The 21,230-nt window shown below is 38.8% G+C and overlaps 4 protein-coding genes across 4 annotated transcripts; 2 read left to right on the forward strand and 2 right to left on the reverse strand.

Annotated features, from left to right (window-relative positions):
- The first annotated feature begins 1,171 nt into the window (after positions 1 to 1,171).
- Positions 1,172 to 4,315, forward strand: LOC145711477 (uncharacterized). The gene is made up of 11 exons (XM_081789168.1): positions 1,172 to 1,354; positions 1,559 to 1,607; positions 1,741 to 1,989; positions 2,031 to 2,278; positions 2,321 to 3,118; positions 3,159 to 3,344; positions 3,387 to 3,606; positions 3,642 to 3,827; positions 3,869 to 3,998; positions 4,041 to 4,166; positions 4,208 to 4,315. Exons 1-11 carry the CDS (start codon positions 1,312 to 1,314, stop codon positions 4,301 to 4,303), a joined length of 2,331 nt encoding a protein of 776 aa, XP_081645294.1. The 5' UTR covers positions 1,172 to 1,311; the 3' UTR covers positions 4,304 to 4,315.
- Positions 4,316 to 4,788: 473 nt separating this feature from the next.
- LOC145711478 (uncharacterized) lies at positions 4,789 to 5,497 on the forward strand. The gene is made up of 2 exons (XM_081789169.1): positions 4,789 to 5,080; positions 5,123 to 5,497. Exons 1-2 carry the CDS (start codon positions 4,802 to 4,804, stop codon positions 5,495 to 5,497), a joined length of 654 nt encoding a protein of 217 aa, XP_081645295.1. The 5' UTR covers positions 4,789 to 4,801.
- A 265-nt stretch (positions 5,498 to 5,762) lies between these two features.
- Positions 5,763 to 6,875, reverse strand: LOC145706719 (uncharacterized). The gene is made up of 3 exons (XM_081784157.1): positions 6,417 to 6,875; positions 6,097 to 6,378; positions 5,763 to 6,059 (listed from the first exon to the last, which is right to left on the reverse strand). The coding sequence occupies exons 1-3, from the start codon at positions 6,692 to 6,694 to the stop codon at positions 5,819 to 5,821; spliced, it is 801 nt and encodes a 266-aa protein (XP_081640283.1). The 5' UTR covers positions 6,695 to 6,875; the 3' UTR covers positions 5,763 to 5,818.
- Positions 6,876 to 14,040: 7,165 nt separating this feature from the next.
- Positions 14,041 to 21,072, reverse strand: LOC145711479 (dual oxidase 2-like). Its single transcript, XM_081789171.1, is given in 14 exon segments — positions 14,041 to 14,386; positions 14,457 to 14,823; positions 14,871 to 15,009; positions 15,153 to 15,605; positions 15,855 to 16,550; positions 16,814 to 17,193; positions 17,261 to 17,582; positions 17,729 to 18,092; positions 18,161 to 18,443; positions 19,073 to 19,140; positions 19,199 to 19,362; positions 19,559 to 19,614; positions 19,972 to 20,379; positions 20,943 to 21,072. Coding segments are annotated over 14 exon segments (4,176 nt in total).
- Positions 21,073 to 21,230: the final 158 nt, after the last annotated feature.

Genomic DNA, 21,230 nt, shown 5'->3' on the forward strand with positions numbered 1-21,230 from the left:
ATAAATTTCAAATCTTATGATATACATATGTAACTGTTTTTTCATTGTAGAATAAAAAGTTTGGCGCAGAAAATGTCCAAAAATTTGATACAAGCACTTTTAAAAAGTGTCCCAAGAAAACCCCTTAAAATTGAAAAAATGTCCAAAAATTTGATGTCCAAAAATTCCATAATAAACTGTACAGTTATTTTCCTCTTTTGAAGACATTTTTTGTCCCAAATTTTCGGAAAAATGTCCACAAAAATGGGCAAGGGTTCCCAAAAAAATGTCCCGCCGTAGTGTATTAAAATTTTTTCAAATATAAGTTTTTCTGGAAAAATGGCGAATTTCATCCTCGAAACGCCTTTCTCTTGCTTATGTTTATCTTTTTTCGACAGATTTAAATGCTTTATTCCTTCATTTCTTGAAAATAACCCTTGATTTTTGAAAATAGGCCATTTTTGCCTCTAAAATTTTCTAGTCAGGGAAAATGTCCACAAAAGTGGAACATTATCTTTGCAATAGTGTCCCACGGAAACCCCTTAAAATGAAGAAAATGTCCACAAACTTGGGGTCCACAAAAGAGGAAAAAACTGTACTTGTGGGGACACGAGTCATAAAAATGCTCTTCCTTGATTTCATTGCCGATTTTCGATGAAAAAGAAAGAAAAAGCGCTTCGCAAACTATTGTTACATTGACCATCTTTGATGGAATTCTTTCCTTCCAGCCGATTTATGTACGAAATCGAAATGGAGGGACAAAGCAGCAATTTGTCAAATTTTGACGCGCAGCTTTCCACATTTTGCTCGATACCAATTGCCAATTGGCAAATGGGAGCATGGCAACTCTATCGACTTACTATCCGGCTCGGAAAACACCTTCCATAAATACTCACACTTCATTTTTTCCGATTATGTTTTGCGAAAAAGAAATTTTTACCTTTTGAGTCAGAAAAATGGGCGAATCAAAAAGAGGAAAATCCGGAAAATCTGACAAAAATGACGGTAAATTTTCAATCTTTTTTCGAAAAAATTTTTTTGTGAAAAATAATTTTTAGTCTTCCTTGATATCACATGACTACTTTTAAGAAAGCCCAAACCATACAGTATATTTACAGTAAACTCACTCTCTCTCTTTCCTAACTCGCGTCTGATCAGAATCTCCGTGGAAACCAAACAAACGTAATTTCATTCATTTTTCACCATTTTCGTGAATTTTTTTTATTTCCCCTTTGTCTCCGTAAAATTAAATATACATCGCGGGCGATAGGAGATTAGGGTTAACTCGAGAGATACAGATAAGAAAGTGCTAAAAAAAGAGGTTTTTAAAAAATGAAGAGACCGACAGCTGGTTTTAAAAAGCGAGAAGTTTTAGAAAAGAGTTGCAAAATTATGATTTCGAGGAAGAAAAAACAGTAAAAGAAAAATGAATGCTGCGTGGATTGAAAGAGATAAATTTGATATCCTGCTGCGTCAGCTTTTCAAGAAAGACGGGACAGATTCTATTCAGTGTTTTGTTTTCTTCATAAACGCGGGATTATTTTATTTCGTAAAAATAGATTTTGCAACTAAGAGACAATGGCTGTCGGACCGGGCTCAACTATTGCAGGAATTCCAGAAGATATCAGGTAATTTCAAACTAGGAATCCCAAGAGGACTCTTAAAACGAATATAAAACAACTGTCATTGAATAACTGCCCTGAAATTTCGAGAATGAAAAAGAAAATTAAAAATTTTGGTGTCCTTAAAATCGTGCTCTAGAAATCACATAACAATTACCGGCGAATCAGCTTCTGTAACCTTCGACACCCTCTCCCGCAAAAAATTCCCTCCAGAAATTTACGACAATGAAGAGCTCACGCCAAAAACCGAAGAAGTCCGCATGCCTTACAATGTCATCAAAAAAGTCCCGAACGGCATTGGAAAAGTCTCAAAGTTAAGAAATCTCGAGCTTCAAGGAAATGACATTAAAAAGATTCCCAAGTCTGTCGGGAAGCTCAAACATCTCAGGTACTCTTTCAAAGGGAGATTTCATGAATCATTATCTGTAGCAAATTCGACATGTCAAAAAACAAAATCAAATCTGTCCCGCGCTCAATATCAAAAGCAAACAACTTGGAAACAGTAAATTTGAACAACAACGATCTTCGAAAGCTTCCACCAAAAGTTGGTCAAATTGGTCGACAATTGAAGATTCTAAATGTTTCTGGGAACAGTCTGAAGAAACTACCAAAGTCAGTTTATGTTCTGAGAGGAGCAGTAAACGCCGCGGACAATAAAATTTCATCGCTTCCAGCAGGTTTTCGAGTCGAAAAATTGATTTTCTTAAACAATTCTTTAGTGACATCAACAAAGAAAACAAAGCCAACAGTAGAAGCACTGTATTTGGCGAACAATGACATCGAAGAAATCCCCGAAAGCTATTCCAAGCTCATGTATCTTCTTGAACTGGATTTGGCGAACAACAAGGTCGCATCACTCCCATCAACGATCGGCAACATCAATTATCTGACGAGTCTCGATTTGAGAAACAACGAAGTCTTCGAGTTACCGGAAGATTTTGGTCGGCTCAAGTTTTCATTGCAGTACTTGAATCTTTCCGGAAACAAATTGGAGAACCTGCCTGACTCGGTCGGGACATTGGGGCATTTAGAAGAACTGAACTTGTCAAAAAATCAAATTCCGTCGATTCCAGAGTCGATTTCCGGCTGTAGACGACTCGTGAAATTTGACATTTCTCAAAATCTTCTCGACTCGTGCAATTCGCTCTCTGGCCTCGCCGCTCTAGAAATCGCAAATCTTTCGTCAAACAGCATCAGCGAAATAGCGGAGCTGGAGCTAGAATCAATTCAAGAAATCGACTTATCAAAAAACGAGCTGACTTCAATCCCATCAAACTTCGGCACTCTCGGTCGATTAAAAAAGCTGATTCTTTCGCACAATCAACTTGTTGAATTCCCCGATTTTCTCGGGAAGGAGAATCTGTTGGAGAGTTTGGACTTGAGTTCGAACAAAATTGAAGGAGTGGTCAAGTTTGACTTCCAAAATATCAGAATGCTCGATGAACTGATTTTGGCAGACAATGAAATAACAGCTTTGAATGCGACAATAAACAAGCTTGAGTACATCAGACATCTCGGTAAGAAAAAAAAATCTCTTCTCAAAGAAAAAAATTTCAGACATCTCGGGGAACAAAATGACGCTTTTCTTCCCGATTTCGCCGACACTGAAATCTTTTAACGGCTCTAACAACCCTTGGAAAGTCGATGCTCCTCAATACCCAAGTCATTACACTTCCTTCATTCTCCCTATCATTGGTGCCTGTGAGCAGCTTGAAACTCTCAAATTATCCAGTTGCGGTCTTGGTTAGCTCACTTCATCGCTTCACTTCTTTAATTGATTTCTAGAGACGCTGGACGAGTTCATTGTCAAGTTATTGTTCCTCCAACACATCGACTTTTCAAACAATAATCTGTCAGAAATATCAACCGAATTGATCAACCGATGGAGATATTTACGAACAGCAAATCTGTCAAGGAACCAACTTTCATCGCTGCCAAAAGGAATCAGAAATATGCAGCATCTTGGAAAACTCGATCTCAGGAAAGTGGCCAGAGATCAATATTCGTGAGTTTTTCTTGAATTTTTGAGCCGTTTGAAAGCTTCAATAAATTCACTGAGTTCAATGAAAACTTCAAGATTCTCAGAGCTCTAACAGAACTCAGACTCAATAACAATCAGATTTCGACTTGCCCAAAGAATTTCGGCGAGCTCAAATCTCTTCGACTTGTCGATTTGTCACACAACGAGATTGAAGAGCTTCCTTCAGAACAGCTCGATACTATCAGGTAAATAAGGGTCTCTCTAGCTTTTTATCAAATGATTCTAGCTCTCTGCATATTCTAAAAGCGACAAATAACAAAATCACTGTCTTCCCCGAAAATCTCCAACATCTGCGGCTTCAAGAAATCGACCTTTCTGAAAACGAAATTAAGGAGCTCCCCACCGCTATTCGCAATGTAGGCGTATCTCCAATGAGGCTTTTATTTTATAATATTCAGATGAAAACTGTAAGAAAAATGAACCTGCAAAACAATGCACTCGAGCTGATTCCTGATCAAATTGAAAAAATGGCGAGTTTGCGGCATTTGAATATCGAAGGAAATTTCTTGAGATTCTATCCAAAGGTCTGTTAATGATATCTTTTTTGGATAAACAGAATTTCTAGTGCTTTGCGAGTGGAATGTCAAAATGCGAGATCCTGAAAGATAACCAAAGATCGAAACGAAAACCTTTAGCTGATCTTCCTGAAGACAATAAATAAACAAATGTCTCATTCGCTTTGCCTTTAAATCCTGGGCTGATGAATTTTCTTCTGAAAATTTCGAAATATTATATTTCTAAGAGCAAGCCCAAGACGGGAGTTTTGATAATAATAGATAAATCAATCGGAGTCAAGCGCCATTGACGGACATATTAAATTTTATTATTCCGAATTTTTCTAAGAGAAAAGAAGATGAAGCTAGCACCATGCCTTCTCTCAGGAATTCTAGCTGCTCCGCCGCCGGTGATTTATTACACGGAAAGTAAAGAGAAAATATAATCCTATGGCAAATTTTTATTTTGAGACATCGTCGAGATGACGAATTTTCTTCCTGATCCGAAGATAAAAATCGGATATGAAATGTCTTATGAATGGATATTCAAATTTTTTCCATCATCATTTTCATAAGAATATTCATGATAAAAATCAATGAAGAAGATTTTTTTCATTTATTTTTTTTTGCAAATTTGAAAATTCAAAAAGCGATCAGTCGAGCGAATGTGGAACAACCAGCTTCGAGAAATCCTTCCCGGCGTCGAAGATGTCAATCTCGCCTTGATCGGTGATAACGTCGCCGACAATGTCGATGTTGAACCCTGGATATACTACTTTGTCATCCAAATCGTCTTTGACGAGGCTAAGTGGACGGCAGATGTTCTAGATAAGGTCAGAGCAGTTTTTCCAAACTCTGCAGGTCGAGATGATGAGGTCTTTTACAATGCGATGGTGGCAAATCCCGACTTGGTTTTGGTCGAAGATCAGATGATCAACACCGAGGTAAGAATCATCACCACCATTCATAAACGCTTCTTTTTCTAGAACTGCAAAAGCGAGGAAAAAGAATGCCGCAAGATTGACGTCGTTCAAGAATTCTGCTTCACCAACTCTTATTACTTCTTCGATGTCACCAACGAAGCAGCTCTCGAAGAAGCCAAAGCAGATTTCTCATCCGACTTCGAAGCTGGTTTCGAGTCCTACAGAACCAACGCAACTATTTCATCGGAGAACACCGTGAATTTTTATGAAAGCAACTTCAACGGAAAATTTACTTTTGAAGTGACTTCGATTACTGATATCAGTGAAAAGGTCTCTACTTTCCAGAGCAAGTCGAATTTCAACGAAGCTGGGATTGATGGACCGGATACTCATATTTCTGGACAAACTTATTACAAGAAACGATTTCAAAATCAATGATTTTTTCGGCAATTTTTTGAGAATCGTTTGATAGAAAGAAATTTGGGTGAACAAATTCCGAACTTGCGCCGTCTTCCATCAATATTTCGAAGAACAGTTTGGTAATGACGTCAAGGGTGCATACTACTGGAAGAACAATGCAAACAACTATCTTGAGGATCACCTGGACAATTTGAACATCAAAGAGGAAGAGTTCAACTTTGAGTTCAAATGCGTTGCTCCTGATTGCGAGCCATTTACGACGACAACGACGACAACAACAAGTATGATCACCGTTTATTTATTCATCCTCAAAAAGAACAGAAATGAAAATATCTTTTATCAAGCTAGTTCAAAAGGAATTCCATTGCCAACTCCGTTATGAAGAACTTCTTCTTTGGGGAAAAATTTGAATTTCGGGTTTTCAGTGATTTCGTCGTATTCGCCATGACGGCCGCTTGTTTTGGCGGAAAACTCGCCGTAGTTTTTGTATTTTTTATCTGTCCAGTTTTTCTCGGAGCGGAGAATTTTGAGAAACGAGGTGTTTGAGAAACAGGGCTCGACAAACATTGGCGCCGAATATCTGAAATTAGAAAAAACGATTGAATTTTCGGTTGAACCTGTTTTCGCCAAGATCCATGACTCGATGAAGCGTCGCAGGAAGCTTTCCTTCTGTAATTTCCTCAATCATACTTCCCAAGTTGACAATCAGCGTATTTTTCACCGGGCGAACCCAGACCCAAGTGTTCTCCTTGTTTCGGACTTGGAGACCATAATTTTCAAAGGTGCTCAAAAGAGTGAGCAGAGAGGAATCAGAGTGTTCTGGGGTCGAAATCGGGATGTCTTTGTCCGAAAGATTTGAAATTTTTCCTTTTGGCGGGTAGTGTAGGAGGCGAAAAGTGCTAGAAATTGTTGAGAAAAAATGATTTTTCGATGTTACCTGAGATGTTGGTCTGTTTGGTTTTCAAAGAAAAAGTCAGTAAAATAACTTTCTTCAACGCCGATTCCGATCGCGAGAAATCGCAAAATCAATAAAGCGCAGTCATGATAAATTCGATAAAACTTGTCCACTGTCCTGCCAAATTCTTCATGAGGGTAGCAGTTCTTTTCTTTCGTGAATTTTTCATAATCAGGGGCATTTTCCGGCGGTTCCACGATCGAGTCGTTGCCAAAATCAGTTTGTTCTTTAAAAACAGGAAGATTTTTCACTAGCGGCATGTATCCCCTTATTCTATTCTCAAATGAATCTTCATGAAAGATGATTTATCGAGAATGCCTTGAGAATGTCCTGTATTCATTTTTGTTTTCAGCATGAAATCTTTTCAGGGCCAATTTCATCTTTTCTTCTTTTGGCCGACCGTAGTAAAATTTAATTGCATCGAGAAGTTCCTTGTCCTCGAAATCTAACAGAAAAATAATCTCCAAAAGCAAGTCGATCTCTTGCCTGGAATATCAACGAGTCTCAAAAAGCCAACCTTCTGAAATTCCTCGACAATTTCTTTCCCAAGCGCAGCGATTTCATCATAATTATCAGTCGAGGAAAGCTTTGAAAAAGAAAAGGATTTGAGTTCAGTGACTTCTGCCATTTTTAATTCAGAAATGATGCTGGGTCAAATTCAGACGGAGAATTCTGCATGGGAAAACAACATCTGTCGGCTGTTTATTGAACTTGTCTATAGATTTTGAAATTCTTGGATTTAAGGATTTCCTTGAAACCCTTGCCCTAACCCTAACCCTAACCCAAACCCTTCTGCTTAGGGTCTCAATCTTATGACAACCCCCATAAGTTCATGATAAGTTTGTTTGATCAATATCAGCCAGATTCGTCTACTGACCCGTGAGGCTAATCCGGGATCGAGGATGTTCGATCGGGAGCATATGTGACACAGAGTGAGAGCACAATACAGATTTGATTTCGATGAATAATTTCGAGTCCATCTGTTTGACGCAAGGCGCAAATAATAATCGTACGTTTGGGAGCACATTTTCGGTTCATGCTTTATTAACTAGCGCAGACTCGTTATTTTTTGCACTCTGTATGAACACACGGGTATAATCAACATTACAACAAATTAAGAGAAATTATGGAATAAAACAACAGCTAATGAGAATGAAAAATGATCCAGGAAAGATTGAAATAAGTAAATTTTTCAAAAAAAAATTTCAACCAATCAGAAAAGCAGATTTTTTGCACCCAATCAAAAACTCCTCACTCTTTTCCAAATCTTCTTTTTCAATCTTCGACAGACAAGATCTTTTACACGCCAAAAGCATCAAGTCAACTGGACCCATCTACATACGTGCTGATTGGGCAAATCATTCTAGCGACGATTGCGATTCTCGTGTCAACAGGCATCATTATCGTACTGACAGTGATATTCCAAGGACTGTTCTGCAAGGGTGAACTCTGCCATTTCGAATTACCTGTTAATCGCGCAAGAGGACCGAGGTTAGCAGAAGAGTGTCTATTTCAAATCATTGAAATTTTAAGATCTGGTTCGACAAAGCGAAGACCAAGCAAAAAACAGAGATCAAACTCGAATTCTTTAATGTAATAAACATTGAAAACAAGATTTTTTAAATTGATTTTAATTATTTATTTTTGTCGATTGCAGAGTCATCAAAACAATAGATGAAATTTCGGACAAGATAAGTAGATCCAGCTTCATCCCATGGATTGCTTGCCCAAAAATGCAGTGGCCCAGAAGAATACGCGTCAGATATTTTGTAGAAACCGCTTGTCAAAATTACCCCATCTTTTTTGAGAATATATTGAACCATTTCTCGTCTAAGGTCGCAGTCAGTAGGCTCTTGAAGTTGAAGAGTAAATTGATTATATTCTTTTTCATCATCACAAGGTCCGACGAAAATCTTCTCATAATCGGATGCATTTGGATTATAAAAAGCGAACGATAAATTATCGCTATCTTCTTCTTTCGAAATTCCAAAAACTCGATTTCCCGGCTGTCCTGTGTTTTCTCCTTGGGTAACATCAAGAATATTCAATATATCAGAAGATGATGATGGATGGTTGCATTTTATCTCCGCACTTATTCGGAAATATAGACTTACTGTTTCGTCACCGACTAGATTATTTTTCTGAGGCTCCATGGAAAATGGTTGTGGGTCTATGAATGTTATTTTCTTCTTCGAACAAAACTGTGTAAATGAAGGAGAGCAGGTCGTCGGCGGTCTCGTCGTTATCGCTGTTGCTCTTAAAGTTCCTGATGTCAAAGAAGCTTCTGTCGTTGTATCTGTTTCGGCTGTGGTCAAGGTTTTCGCTGCTGTAGTTGGTCTTTTTGTTGCGGGAGTCGTCAAAGGATCTGTCTTTGTTTCTGTTGCTGTTGTCGAAAAAAAATCTTTTCTTTGAGTTGCTGTTTCCGGTGTTGTTCTCGAGAAAAATTCTTCCGTTGTTTCCGCTTTTGTTGCTGTTGTTGTTGGGATTTCAGTTGTTATTGTTATTGATGATGATGTTGTTTTTGTTGTGATCGTTTTCAGTGATGTTGTTGTTATTGTTGGCCTTTTCGTTGTGAATGCTAAAGTCGTTACTGTTCTTGTCGTGGGAAATTCTTTGGTTTTTTCAGCTTCTGTTGCTGTTGCTGTTGTCGGGATTTTGGTGGTTATTGATTTCAGTGATGTGGTTGTTATTGTTGGCGTTTCCGTTGAGGTTGTTGTACTCGTAACTGTCGTTTTTGTTGCTGACGATAGAATTATCGGAATAGTGATCGTAGTAGCCGTACAGGCAAGCACAAAAAAGACGCTGGTGATCAAAAACTGAAAGATTTTGAGTTCAAGAAGAGCAGACAATCTCAAATTTACCCATGGTTTACGCCGAGGTTCTTTAGTTGCTTGAAGCTCACTGTCAAGACTTTCTCTTGATAAGGACTTTGCTCTGGTCATCGGGAATTGATTTCAGAAATGCTAGGATCTAAATGAGAGGATGCATATATCGGAAGAATATTTGCTATTTTCGGAAATGCAGCTATATTTGCCATGCTTTTCATTATTAAGAATGGACTTAGATCTTCGTCATTTTGACATGTTTTCATCTACAGATGTCTTTTTTTCCCGGCTGGCTATCAGAAATAAGTCATTTCCGCGAGAATAATTCTTAGTCAGTTGCTACTAGCAACAGGACGTACTTCTGTTTATGCTTGACTCAAGAATTTTGAAATGAAGTTTTTTACCTTACACTCCTCTTGATCTCACGGCTCTTGATCTCATTTGACCTGAACTCTCCTGCAGACGCTTTATAAAGATCAACTTATCAGTAATGGGCAAATAAAATCGTTTTTTTAAGATGAGAAGAAGTAAACTTGATACAGAACTTTGCTGACACGTGTCAATAAAAATCACCGATTTCAAATCAGACTCCAAAAGATAGACACAAAGACGTAAAAACAAACTGTCTCGCTATCATAACTTGAGAGTTATACAACCATTACATAACCATGCATTTATTAAGTGCAATAATGATATTAAAATCAGAATTAAATTAAGTTTTATTTAAGTATATTCTCATAAATATCAACCAACTCTTTGTTTCAGAAGTTTTCAAAGAAATGCTCAAAAAGAGCGTTGTCTGATTTGTTCAAATTCTTTGCAGCTTTATCAACTGCTTTTGAAAGCGCTGGGAGACCTCAACTGAACACGCCGATTTTCTCGATCGACGATCGCTGACTTCTTTTGCTGGATATCTTCTAGAAGTTCGTTGAAATCTGGTCTGCCAAAGTGGGTCACAGTTCTGAGACCAGTGAACAGGCTCTTGCCGCAGTGAGAGTCGAGTTTGTGCTCCAGGAAGTATCGCATTCGAGTTCGAAGGTCAAAGTGGTCTTTTTTCGTGAGTTTCGATCATGTTACTGTTCTTTTCAGCTTCTTACAAAAGAATTCGAAAAACAAAGTTTTCTTTGCAAGCTATGAAAGCTTATTAATGAAAGAAATTCCAGAGCCCTTCCTTTGAGAATATCCACAATCCATTCAAATTGTTTTTTCACTTTTTTACCTAGATAAAAACGACTTTCTTGCACTAAGTCATGCTCATATTTCTCTCTACAATGTCTTTTAAAATGGACACAAAAGGAGTGATCCCGATTCTTGCTGAGATCAAAAGAGCATTCAAATTTGTGCCAATTTTGATGACCCTCGCCAATTGGCCCGTCGACGAACATATGCCAGTCCTGATCAATACCTGGATTGGTGCTAACCGATTGAAATTTCGACTTATTTTGATGATAAAAACGTATAGCGAGATTTTGAGAATCTTCTCCCTACCAAATTTCAGAAACTGGATCACCAGACTAATCCTTGTTTTCTCTACAAGTCACATAAAGAGTATTTTTAAGAACAGAGGAACTTTGATGATAGCATCTTATCTTAAAAATTTACACTTATTGAAAAATATAAATGTGCTGTCCAATAACATAAGTATCGATCAACAACGATAGTCCTAATGCCATGACAAAGAAGCAATGGAAACGATTTTGTCGACCCTGTAAGAGAGAAAGTATAACATAATTAACGAGTACTGCTTAATTTTAATCATTGCCAGTATCAAAAGAAAAGTAAGCGTTTTTAAATTTATTTTTTTAAGAAATAAGAGCACCAGTAAATGTTGTATATAAGGACTCACTTGATTTGGCCTTTTTAATTTCATTTTAATTGATATTTCATACAGGTTTTCGGCCGATCCTGTTGCTATAAATTTTACCGGAAACAAGATAAACATCGACGATATCATTTTCTTTCAACGAAAGAATAGCCGTCATTGAAGTTGTTCCTTCAGCACCATCGTCATCCTAGAAAACAAATGCATGTATAAGAATAAAGAACTTACTTCTCCGTAACCAGTTACCACCGTTTCTGAGTTAAGTCGAATCCTTACTTTTGTGCCAGTTTTATTAAGCCTCTTATGATGAATGAAAATTTCAAAAGCAAACTCAATTTAACTTGCATAAACATTGCATGAGTATAAATCTTATACAGTACCATTTATACTTCATGGCGAAGAAAAATATATTATCCATTCATCCAAAATGATACAGCAAATATATATATCCCGTCGATAGGTGTGGAAAACTCACCGGAAGATAGATCGTACATTTTATCACCGGTCACGGAATTTTTAAATGATATTTCTTTATCGAACAAAACTTTTGTGTCTTCTTTTTCGTAATTTGATGTGAGTGCAACCATGAAATTGATTTTCGGAGCTTTCTCATATGATGTCGATTAAGCTTTAACATAAATATTACTCAAGGCAACATTCGTTTTATTTACCTTCACCCTTGTCGCCTTTAAGTCCATGTTCCCCTTTAGATCCTGAATTTCCTTTTTCTCCTTTCTGACCACTTATTTCTTTGACACCAGGGCTACCCTTTTCTCCTACGTCCCCTGGTGATCCATTTTTTCCGTCGCTTCCAGGAAGACCAGCGGGTCCAATTTGTCCTTGATCTCCCTTTTTTCCATCAGCTCCCTGAGAACCAACAACTCCCGGTAAACCAGGTATTCCAGGGGCTCCTTGCATTCCGTCTCTGCCGTCTCGACCAAATAGATGCGGGAACTTTTCGGGAAAACATTCATTGTCCGTTTTGTTCGTCGGCAAAGATGATCTTATAAGATTGGAACAAGAAGATATTGCAGAAGTCAATTCCGAACGACAGCTTTTTGCACATTCAAAGCTCGAGCTTTTAAAGAATAAATTAAGCTTATTCTAAATGAAAACTTCAGGGATCCCAAACTGAAACATTGAGTGCGGTTTTGATGTTCAATCCGTGATTCTTAACTATCGATCGACCTTTTATATCATACCAGTAATATGACTTGTTCCGATTTCTGCTAAATTTTGGGATTAATTCCGTGTGTCGCTCGGAGCGACTTGAAAAATAAGTTGGGATCCCTGTTTAACACAAAAATTTTCTAAGGACTATATTTTTTCAAAATCCATTAAGTTAATATTCTCAATCCAAAGCAATTATCCAGGCATCTCGTCAGAATTGATTCAGCTTGAATTTAAGATTAGTTGAAATCTTTCGTAGAATCAAAATTTATCTTACTATTTTTGCGACAGTCCTTCTCAATTTGACAAAAGGAGGCATGAAAAACTATCAAAAAGGCGGATCACGATTCCCATACTTGTTTAAAAACAATGGAACCGGGCGGAGTTCAAATCATCTATTTGTTTGACAAGAATAACTAAAATTTATTTCTTTTAAGGGAAACTGATCGCTGTCGGCGTCCTCGACTTCCTGAGCATTTGTCAGTGACCAACTGTATCTCCTCTGTCTATTTGAACTTCGATCCAGAATTAAGGTTCCTCAATTTTAGTTCCTATTCAGGGCTGGTTAATATATAATAATCTCGTTTTTATGGCTTCGACTGATATAACATTGGCTTCGGGAGTCGAAGGTCGACCAGCGGAAACAGCTGCATTATCCAATGTAAAAACCGAAAATAATGACAAGCAAAAACAAACTGTCACGCTCAGAGCTGGAAAAAGTGTTCTTCCCCTGCGCTTCAAAAATCTGCAGAGCGCCCTTCGTTCTAGAAGCGCATTGAAGGTACGAAACGGCTCGGAACTCCTACTTCACGCGCTATTCAAAATATTAAAGCCTTTATCGAAACCTTTAGCTGCCACTTCATCCGCCACAATCAGCGTGATTTAAATCGTGGAGCCGACAGAACCAAATTGAAGTAGAGATGAAGCGCCGAAGTAGACTTCAAGCCGCACAGTTCAAGGCGCTTCAATTTTTGAAGTACACTTAGGGCCGACGAGCAAATATTCAACCCCAAGAACCCCTTGTGGTAAAGCCTAGAAATTTTGGGACAATATGTATTTAGGCCCAACTAAAAAAATTGTTATTGAAAATTTTTTGGTCTGACCACGTGATCACGGGTAACAGACCCTCGAAAAGCTAGAAAAGCTTGCCGAGCTTGATCCCCTTATGGCATCATCTTCTCGTTCGGCCAAAAAGAAAGGTCTTGGTTTGTTCTAGTGGTTTAGTCAAAAAAATTTTTGGTGCCGTCTTTACTGTCAGTAGACGCAATTAGCTATAAAAGGACTCAAAACTAGCTTAAATTGAGTTAAAAATCCAGGTTTCACGGGCTACTTAGGCCAAAATACGTTGCAAAAAGGGCCATTTTGGACGCATCAATTCCCTCTCGCGACTCATGTGATGTTGCCACCAAAAATTTTTTGGATTCTATAGGAAGAACTTTTGTGCTCTTTCATGTGAGCTACATTATGATCACCTGCGGTCAGGGGATCGAGGTTGGCAAGCTTTTCTAGCTTTTCGAGGGTCCGTATCACGTGATCACGTGATCATACCAAAAAATTTTCAATAACTAATTTTTAAGATTAGCCAAAATACATATAGACTATAATATAGTTCCAAAGTTTCAGGCAGTTACCTGAAGGGATTTTAGGGGTTTATTTTTTGCTTGTCGACCCTAAGTATACTTCATGAAGTATACAGTTTAGTATTCAAGTGTTCTTCAAGTGCAACATTTTATAGCAGAATTAATTTAAGTTTATTTATATTTTCGCAAATATCTAAGAACTCATTGTTTCAGAAGTTTTCGAAAAAATGCTCAAAGAGAGCATTGTCTGATTTGTTCAAATTCTTCGCAGCTTTATCAACTGCTTTCGAAAGCGCCGGTGGTCCACAACTAAACACGCCAATTTTCCCGATCGCTGAGTTTTTTTGCTGGACATCTTCTAGAAGCTCGTTGAAGTCTGGTCTGCCAAAGTGGGTCACGGTTCTGAGGCCAGTGAAGAGGCTCTTGCCGCAGGGAGAGTCGAGTTTGTGCTCCAGAAAGTATCGCATTCGAGTTCGCAGGTCGAAGTCGTCTTTTTTCTGAGTGATGAAAACGTGAGTTTCAATCATGTTACTGTTCTTCTCAGCTTCTTGCAAAAGGGTTCAAAAAACTAAATTTTCTTTCTTAGTTATGAAATCTGATTTATAAAAGAAATTCTTGAGCCCGTCCTTTGAGAATATCCACCATCCACTCGAACTGCTTGTCACTTCTTTTGACCCAGATAAACACGACTTTCTTGCACTTTGTCATGCTCATATTCCTCCCAACAATGTCCTTCAAAATCGACGCAAAGGGAGTGATCCCGATTCCAGCTCCAACCAAAACGGAGCATTCGAATTTGTGCCAATTTTGATGACCCTCGCCAATTGGCCCATCGACGTACATCCTTGGAACGGGGAGTTTTCCTGCTTTGACTTTTTTCAAATGCTCTCTGAGCGAAATCGTCCACGGACCGACAGCTCTCACGTGACAGCTGATAAAGTCATCGGCAGGGCAAGAAGTCAGAGTGAAGGGATGAAACTCCCACTTTGAAACTGAAGCAAAAATTATTCATCCTTGATTTCGATAAAGAGAAACTGACCTTCTGGGAGAGCAATTCTGATCCACTGACCCGAGTGATAATCAAAACTCTTCGGTCTCTTCATTCTCAAGCACGTGACGCTGGATTGAAGAAGGTCGAATTCCTTGAGGGGCACTTTTCACCGTTTATTTTCTTGTTTCTTTTATCAAAGAAAGTGTATTCAAATATGAACCCGTCAACAAATGACAACGCTTCTGTGGAAAATCAGACAGCCTTATTTGCGAACAATCACTGTAAACAGACTCTGACAACCTTTAGAAAAGGCAAAACGGTTCCTTCGACATAAGATCTTCTTAGCTCAATTATCTTGTCAATCAAAAAGATAATCCCCGGCCCGAGCAGGTAAAATACGAATTTCGGCTCCTGTAGTAGCGCCTGTAATCCGTGAAGACTCAGTAGAATGAAGAAGAGCGGATAGAGCATGTGCGTCTTCCAAAAGACCTTATGCCGTTTTCGTCGAGATTGGGCGGCGGCGAAGACGTAGATGATCGACATGATGAGGACAAGAAGCAGTCCAGTTATGCCTTGATGGCTGGCCCAGAGGAGCTGGAAAAATGACTTCTCGGGCTCGTCGTCGCTGAAGATTTGAGGGAGGACGCAGGAAGCGGCTTGGTATGGCGCTTCGGAGAGGAAGTAGAAATTGAGGAAATGGCCGATCACGTGGATGAGGGAAAGAAAAGCGCCGACATAAGCAGCAAGTTTGTGAAACTCGACGGATTGATCGAATGGAATGTACTGTTTTAGGGCTCAGTTTGGGATTCGATTTGGTTGAATGACTGAAAACTAAGAGGATTTAATTTTCATAATTAAGATAAGATTATTGAGTAAGGGTGTTCGGATGTGAACTCTTTGACAACTTCTGAAATTAATTGGTTAAGAGAGCTTTGCCATTTTTTCAAGGCCTCTTCACTAAAAATTGAAATGATCTATTATTTAATGCTTTTATCGGCAGCCAATCTTTCAGACGTAAATTGGAGCCGAGACCTGATTAATTGCTTTTTGCCGAAGCCTAGTCAGCAAATTTCGGGACATCGACAAAAGCATCATTGGGTAAATGAAAGAAAGCGCAGCTGCTGTGGATCGTGACATGAGAAGTCCAACTTCTGTTATTTGCCGAATTCCTGCCGACTCGTTCAGAAATAAGAAGAAATAGATTCTGTCGACCATCAAAGCGATAATTATTCCGAAGAAAATGAAGAGCGTGTATAAATGCCTTCGTTTTTGCTCGAAAATTCGTCGGACTTTCTTCGGTATAAATCTGCCGTAAAACGATTGTTCTTCATCTTTCATCACGAGGCTCCGGACCCGGTAGCGGCTGTATCGCCTGTTCGTCGTCCTTGGAACTGTAAATCTCCGACTGACTTTGCTTGTACTAAGCATCAACTGTATAAAGAGCTCGTTTTCCGCCTGATCTTCTCGTGACTTGATCCCAAGGCCTTTCATCATCGCCTTGCATGCCTCGTGAAGATCTTTTATGTCTTTTCCGACAGAGCTTTTTGTGATCAAACTGACGATTTTTTCAACTCCTTCTTTTGAAATTATCATCGAATCTTTGTATTGCTTCTGGAGAATTTCCGCTCGCCAGGAAGGATCGTTTTCGGTAAGGCGAGTCAGGAACTTGATGAATTCGACGACATGGACTTCTCCACTGTCTGTTAGATCCATCGCTTTATACAGGGTCTTTACAGGAATGAAGCAAAGTCAGAAATTGAAGATTGTTTTTGAAAATAGTTCTCCATCGACATTGAATCTTAATTTTTTTTTTACAAAAAATAAGCGCTGTCAATTGCTTGCGCAAATGAAGGACATCAAATATTGACAGTGTCATCCCTTTACTGTATAAACGTCGAGCTCTGACGTTGGCCAAAGAGCTGGCCAAGTTCAATTTGCGAAAGAATCAGTTGTCCATGTTCATCATCATAGTCGACAATATTTGTAAAAACAGAATCTTCGTCATCATCTTTTCCAACCATTTTGGTGAACGCTTTTTGAAGAAAATCCTCGATAAGCTTTCTTCGTTTTCCTCCAGACATGGCCATTTCGTCGATATTATTGTCCAACTCTTCTTTCAAATCAAGCTCAACTCCATTATTGATGGTAAAACTTTTCAAAACTTGGACAAAGACATTTCTCTGCCAAGTTGAAGCAAATTCAAGATACAGGTCTTTTCGACCGTGATTTTTGAGAAGCAAAGTGTCCATTCGACGATTTTTCGCGACGAAGCCGGAAATTGAGGGAGACTTGTTCGGGTCGCTCATTTTGTGGATGAAGTACTGGTCCATTTCACCGAAATTATTCATCACATTTATACAGGGCTTTTCTTCTGGTGAATATATGCTTACAAAAATGACGCGCAAAAAGCTGTCTGGCAGACAGAATAACTGGGAGACTATAAATCATCACCAATTCCTTATCTCCTTCTTTTTCAAAGCCAATCGTCACCTCCCGATCCTCAAAACTCTCAGTACACTCAATTTCCGTCGCCTGAAAGCTTTGAGCCAAAGCACCAGGCCCAGCAAGGACTGATTGTCCGAATTGAGTGTATCGTCGCATTTGAGAGTTTGTGGGTTTGATCTGGATCATGCTCTCTCTCCGCTGTCTTGCGGTGCGTTCTTTCTTAGTCCAAAATACCATGGTCAGATAAATCGCCAAAATTACCACAAGGACGATTATGGCGGAAATAATTGCTTGAACCAAGTTTGACAGACGTTGCTTTTTTGCGCATTCTAGATTTTAGGAGTCAAAAAGAAGCTGATTTCACAAAAAAAGATTTAAGATCAAAATGACAAATCAGTATTTTCAAGAATACTGATTCTGTCAGAAATGTCAAAATTATCGACATTACTGACACTACCGACATATTGACCCTTTCCTAAAAAAATCTCTTCTACATTCGCATCCATCACACAAGGAGCCCCTGGCTCTAGAATTTGAAAACCATTCCCATTCCAATCGAAAGAATCCCCAAACGCCATGCTCAAAACATCCAACCACGTGGTCGCCGAAATTCGCGCGACATCATCACTTTCGAGCAGCGAGTTCAATTCGAAATTTTCAAACCATCGCCAGTCACTATGGCGAATTTTCTGCATTTGAAGAGCGATTAGTTTCCGGAGACTGTCAGAATCAGCCTCGGCAATCAAGCCTGGGAAAAAAGCAAGATCTGACTCTTGAGGAGTGGAGAAATGAAGGAAATTTCTGACGTCAAAAAGGGCTTTTTTCCTGGATTAAAATTTTTTTTCGTGAATTTTTTCGAATTTTTTTCGATCCAATTTCCTGGTATTTCAAACTCCGCGGCATTTTTGGCATCCTTCTCAAAATCTTCATAGTCAGAATTGACATTATCCGCAAATTGGCGCGACAGACCCAATAAAAGTTCAACTTTATCAAATTTTGGATCTTCGCAAAGTCGCATTGAGCCGCTTATTGAATTTTTTAAGGCACAAGTGTTTGTGTCGTTTTCGTCAGCAATCGGTAAAAGGGTCGGAAGGGTTGATTTAAGGGCACGTGACGCAGCGGCGAACTCGACTGATACACGAGGGTCGATGTGAGGGTCGTGCCCGTTGTGACGCCCTGAAAAAATAATGAAAGCTGTCTTTTCATAAGGTGTTTTGGAAATACAGATTTAAACTGACTTGGTCAGCCTGGCTATCAGTACTCTCCACGAGTCACCTTGGTTTCAACTACTCTAATATTTCAGCTTCATATTTGAGAATATCAGGTGTAGCAGGGTTATCAGTCGGGCGCCCTAAAAAACTGTCCTCTATAAGCCCCTATCTTGGTTGGGATTCTGGTTATGGGACTGGGGGTCCCGGGGCGAAGCTCCTTGGCTAAGGCCTAGCATAAAGGGCTGCCCGACTTTCGGAAGTATGTAATTAGTATTGATACAGGACCAATTATTCTAAAATTTGGCTAGAATTGGGATGATGCCCCTAACCCTAAAGCCTAACTCAGGGGGCTTCGCCCCCCGGGACCCCCCTAGTAGGTACTCCAAGCCCGTAACGATAATAAATAGGTATGGTATCAGACAAATTCTACCTATATAAGAAGAACAGTTCTGTACATTCTCCGACCCCCTTATCGAAATAAAAAAAAACATGGTATAAAATGAGGATTTGCTATCTCAGCAAAAATTATCAATTAAAGACCGCTTGCTGCATTCAATATTCTAGCAAAAAAACCCAGATAGTACTTCAACTTGCCTTCTAAATATGCAGTATCTTCGGGAAGAAAAAAGTTCGCACCAACGATAAGTGGCAACCATTCATACCTAAACAAATTTATAAATAATTCAGAAAACATACCACTGCCAAGTTTGTCAACCCTACCAAATGATATTTTGAAGGGTGCTGATAACAAGCCTCTTTGTTTGTCGGTAAATGGCTTCATCAGAAAGGCCCTCGTCTGATAATTTGACGCTTTCCGCCACAGCATTGTGGTAGCGATGCCAGACGAATGTGATTACAGATGGGAGCATTTTCGTCTCCCGCAGCTTAATTATTCAATTATTTGTTATTCATTATTTTTACACGCATGCAAAATATTTTCGTGGATTTCTGATTAACCTTTTTAATATTTTATTCCACATGACTCCATTTTGGGTTCAAAAATGATCAGTCAACTAAAAAATCGGGCCATTTTTAGCGGAGTTCATAAACTATTTATCTCGCTCAGGGTAACATAAATACCTTTTTATGACGAACGAAGCATCCTTCATCTCGTTCGCACAAGAGTACCCGCCCATCTTAAAACACAATTCAAAGTGGCAATTATATAATTAATTGAACTAAGCGCTACTAGACAATCCAATTAATCAAAATCTCCTCTTTATTTTCAAATACCGGTTGAGCGGACTAATATTATTACTGTAGCAATATCGTACTGAAGCAATTAGTAGAAAGAGCTGAGATCCGCTTTCCTTATTCTTTACCAAACATTATTATATAAAAAGAATTTCTTTTAAAATAGACAATTAAAATTTAATAGTCTAGACTCCGGCCTATATTGACGTCAGCTGACACCCGGATCTCCGGCTTAGGGTTAAGCCAGTATTAAAATCCCCTAAAAGACCCCTGCCGGATCTTTCATTAATTTAAATCACCTTTAAATTCGCGCTGAAAGGCTTCTTTCTCTGAAGTTCCACCGTAAATAGCACTGCCATCAATCCAACTCGTCGCTGTATTTATCGGAACAGGAACTCCATGCTGATCCAGGCCACTTTCCGCCTCCCACATGAACGAATCATTTTTCACCGAAAGTGTATTCGCAGCGCAGGCGATTTCGTCCGCCTCTAGAATTTCCTCGAGGACGAATTGGGAAAACGCAGCGCCAAGCGAGGATAAGCCGATGGAACTGGAAGTTCTTGGAACATTGATTTCTTCGACTGTTTCCGAGCTGTCAGTGAAGAGTTCACTTGGAACAAGCCTTGTCAGCGGCTTGTATCGACCAGAAGAAAAGTCGAAAGAAATGCTGTCACTGGTTATTGCTCCATTTATAAAGAAAATATGACCTGAGAATTAACTCGAAAATCACCCTTGCTTGTTGACTTTGTTTTTGTTAAGAAATTCCGAGTTAAAAAGGTTGAACTTTCGTGTTTACGTTCCACTTGCGCAACAAAATATCACGCGCGCATGTCCCGGAACTTTTTTCTAGAGCCCTCGTGAGGACTTGCAAATTTCCTGACTGAGGATTACCAACTCGATACCGATCTACAAATTGCTCAAAATGGTATCCCTCGGTCTAAGGGCTCGAAATTTAGCTTTCATCTCTTATGAAAGTTCGAAAAAGTCGATTTTATTTTCAGAAAAAGCTCAATTCTTGCATAAAAAATGAAAATTTTAAAATTATTTTCTATAAATAAAATATAAAAATTATTTTTTGAATCAATTTTCTTCATAAAAATCCTTGTTTTTCAGATAACCAGTCCTTGAATAAGCCAACTCAAATAAAATAAAAATCAAAATTTTCATGACGTTTTCTCAGATTCTCTCAAATCATCATCTCTCAAGAAAAAAATAATTCTTCTAGTCAAATTCCAAAAATGACCGTTTGTTTCACGTTAACTCAAGAAACAGGAAGTTGCTCGATTATGACTGGGATTGTGTTCGGAGCGCTCTAGCGCGGCGGTGCGGTTAACGAGGCCGAGACCGCGCCCAGACTTGAGATAAGCGCCAGGCAGGACATTGCCGCACGCTGATCGCATTTGTTTTTACTTCGAGAATGTCAAGACGCTCCTTATTTAATTTAAACAGAGTTTTGGCAAGACCAAAAGTTCAGAATTTAAAAAGACGGCATAAACTTTTTTTCTTCTTTATTTAAACTTATGAATAAAAAGAATTTTTCTTATAATTAAAGAATTAA

Source organism: Oikopleura dioica, chromosome 1 (assembly GCF_907165135.1).
Source record: "Oikopleura dioica chromosome 1, OKI2018_I68_1.0, whole genome shotgun sequence".
NCBI classification, from domain to species: Eukaryota; Metazoa; Chordata; class Appendicularia; order Copelata; family Oikopleuridae; genus Oikopleura; species Oikopleura dioica.